General features: G+C 39.5%; 1 protein-coding gene across 1 annotated transcript; it reads right to left on the bottom strand.

Annotated features, from left to right (window-relative positions):
- Nucleotides 1-538: 538 nt before the first annotated feature.
- Nucleotides 539-2,746, bottom strand: LOC139542263 (zinc finger protein 180-like; the record flags this gene model as incomplete). The annotated part of the gene is made up of 1 exon (XM_071347480.1): nucleotides 539-2,746. A coding segment is annotated over one exon (1,008 nt), but the record flags the coding sequence as incomplete, so codon positions are not given.
- Nucleotides 2,747-3,232: the final 486 nt, after the last annotated feature.

Genomic DNA, 3,232 nt, shown 5'->3' with positions numbered 1-3,232 from the left:
TTGTGCTGGTGCGTCCGGAGTTCGCACCTTGTGGGGGGGGTACTGTCACGTTCCTGACCTATTTTCTGTTAGTTTTTGTGTGTTAGTTGGTCAGGACGTGAGGTTGGGTGGGCATTCTATGTTTTCTGTTTCTGTGTTGGTTTTTGGGTTGCCTGGTATGGCTCTTAATTAGAGGCAGGTGTTTGCGTTTCTCTAATTAAGAGTCATATTTAGGTAGGCGTTGTCACAGTGTTCGTTGTGGGTGATTGTCTCCTGTGTCTGTGTTATGTCTTGCACCATACGGGATTGTTTCGGTTGTTCGTTTCGATGTCGTCTGTTACCTGTACGTAAGTTTATGTTTAGTTATGTAAGTTTATGTTCAGGTCTCGTCAACGTCGTTTTGTTATTTTGTAGTTTGGAAAGTGTTTTGTTTCGTTTCGTGTGCCATCGTAATTTATAATAAAGATGGCTTATTTCCCTGAGCCTGCGTTTTGGTCTGAAGATCCTTCTCTCCTCACCTCATCCGAGGATGAGGAGAGCGTCACCCGTTACAGTCCCCAATGTCATGCTATAGTACATTTGCGTTGGCACATCTGAGAATGAACCCTGATATTTGAAAAGCAGGGAAACAATGTCAATATAATTGTACCAAAAAATTGTCAGTTGGTTGCATAAATAATTATGATTACCAAATGTTACATGAAATGTAAATATGAAATATTTGGTTGCATAGTCTTATTTTCAACATCTTTTCAATTACATTTTGCTAGGTGGGATAGCCCAATGTTAAAACACAGTTTGTACACAGTTTAATCAATAACCAATATGCAGAAACAGTTTGTGATAAACAAAACAAATGGAAATGGGAGATATCTTTTACCTCACTGGTTAGAGGACAACCTGCAGAAGACAGTCTGCTACATTTGGGAGTGATGCATTTAAATGTAGGGGTCGCTAAACAAAGGAACGCAACACTTATTTTTCATAACTCATCGCTAAAATCATTTGTGCGAGAGGAGGGAGATGAGGTTGCACGTCCTGTTAAAACTAACAGCTCCAAAAACCACACTGAATCTGGGAATAATGTGTACATCACTGGTTAGAGGACAATTTGTAGAAAACAGATCTCTACATTTTGAAGTGCTGCGTTTTGATTCAAGTGGGTCACCAACATGGTAAGTGTAACACAACTCTTTTTGTTCGTCACTTTTTGTTAAATCAAATAAATAGTACTCTTTCAATTCAGAGCCTGGATTTTCCCCCTAACATCCATATCATGTTGAAATCAATAGAACAGGGGGCAAACATTTAGATTTCTACATTGTGACATCATTAAAATACTCCTACTACAATGTTAAAACATTCTACATTGTTACATCATTAAAATACTCCTACTACAATGTTAAATCATTCTACATTTTGACATCATTAAAATACTCTTCCTACAATGTTAAAACATTCTACATTGTGATATTAATTAATTTATAACATGAAATAACTCCTTCATATATGTATTTTCTAATATTTGATCAGAGATCTTTTATCAGATTATCTCTGATCACAGCTATACGGTTTCTCTCCTGTGTGTGTTCTCTGGTGTAGAGTCAGATCGTGAGATTGACCAAAACTCTTCCCACATTGATCACAGCTATAAGGTTTCTGTCCTTCATGTATGTATTTTATGATGTTTGATCAGAGGTATTTTATCAGATTATCTCTGGTCACACTGATCACAGCTGAGATTTCTCTCCTGTATGTGTTATATGGTTTGTAGTCTGCTTGCTAGACGCAGTAAAACTCTTCCCACATTGAGCACAGCTATAAGATTTCTCTCCTGTGTGTGTTTTCTCTGGTGTGATATCAGGCTGGTTGACTGAGTAAAACTTTTCCCACATTGAGCACAGCTATAAGGTTTCTCTCCTGTGTGTGTTCTCTGGTGTTTAGTCAGACTGCTAGACTCAGTAAAGCTCTTCCCACATTGAGCACAGCTATACGATTTCTCTCCTGTGTGTGTTCTCTGGTGTGATATCAGGCCGGTTGACTGAGTAAAACTCTTCCCACATTGATTACAGCTAAAAGGCTTCTCTCCTGTGTGTGTTCTCTGGTGTTTAGTCAGACAGCTAGACTCAGTAAAGCTCTTCCCACATTGAGCACAGCTATAAGGTTTCTCTCCTGTGTGTGTTCTCCGGTGTCTAGTCAGACTGCTAGAATCAGTAAAGCTCTTCCCACATTGAGCACAGCTATAAGCTTTCTCTCCTGTGTGTGTTCTCCGGTGTTTAGTCAGATTGTTAGATGTAACAAATCTCTTCCCACATTCATCACAGCTATAAGGTTTCTCTCCTGTGTGTGTTCTCTGGTGTGATATCAGGCCGGTTGACCGAGTAAAACTCTTCCCACATTGAGCACAGTTAAAAGGTTTCGCTCCTGTGTGTGTTCTCTGGTGTGATATCAGGCTGGCTGATTGAGTAAAACTCTTCCCACATTGAGTACAGCAATAAGGTTTCTCTACTGTGTGGATTCTCTGATTAATTTTAATGCCTGCTGATGAGGTGAATCTCTTCCCACAGTCAGAGCGGTGAATTATCTTCCCTGTGGGTCTCTGCAGGTGTTTCTGGAGGAGTTCTGATCTGGAGAGACTCTTCTCTGCCTTGTCAGCATCATGAGGTTGTTGAGACTCCCCAGAGGATCCAAGATAGTCACGTCTCTCTCCTGTGTGAACAACAAAGTCAGACAGATGGTTCAAGGCCGACAAAATGAGCAAGAATAGTCATATTTTGTCTTGTTTTCACATTAGTAGTAACATCGATGATTGAGTTATTCAAGTTATTAAGGTTAATTATTAATTAAGGTTAAATATAAATGAGGGTTTGTACACTAAGTGTTTGCCAAATTGGCACAAAACTTAACCTAACAACAACATAGACCTACTGTAGGACCCATAACTTCACCTAACAATAACAGACCTACTGTAGGACCCATAACTTCACCTAACAATAACATAGACCTACTGTAGGACCCATAACTTCACCTAACAACAACATAGACCTACTGTAGAACCCATAACTTCACATAACAACAACATAGACCTACTGTAGGACCCATAACTTCACCTAACAATAACATAGACCTACTGTAGGACCCATAACTTCACCTAACAACAACATAGACCTACTGTAGGACCCATAACTTCACCTAACAATAACATAGACCTACTGTAGGACCCATAACTACAACAGAGACCTACTGTAGAACC

The sequence above is a fragment of the Salvelinus alpinus genome, chromosome 2 (genome assembly GCF_045679555.1).
Source record: "Salvelinus alpinus chromosome 2, SLU_Salpinus.1, whole genome shotgun sequence".
In the NCBI taxonomy this organism is placed as follows: Eukaryota; Metazoa; Chordata; class Actinopteri; order Salmoniformes; family Salmonidae; genus Salvelinus; species Salvelinus alpinus.
The sequence above is the reverse complement of the archived record's forward strand: the minus strand, read 5'-3'. Positions and strand labels throughout refer to the sequence as shown.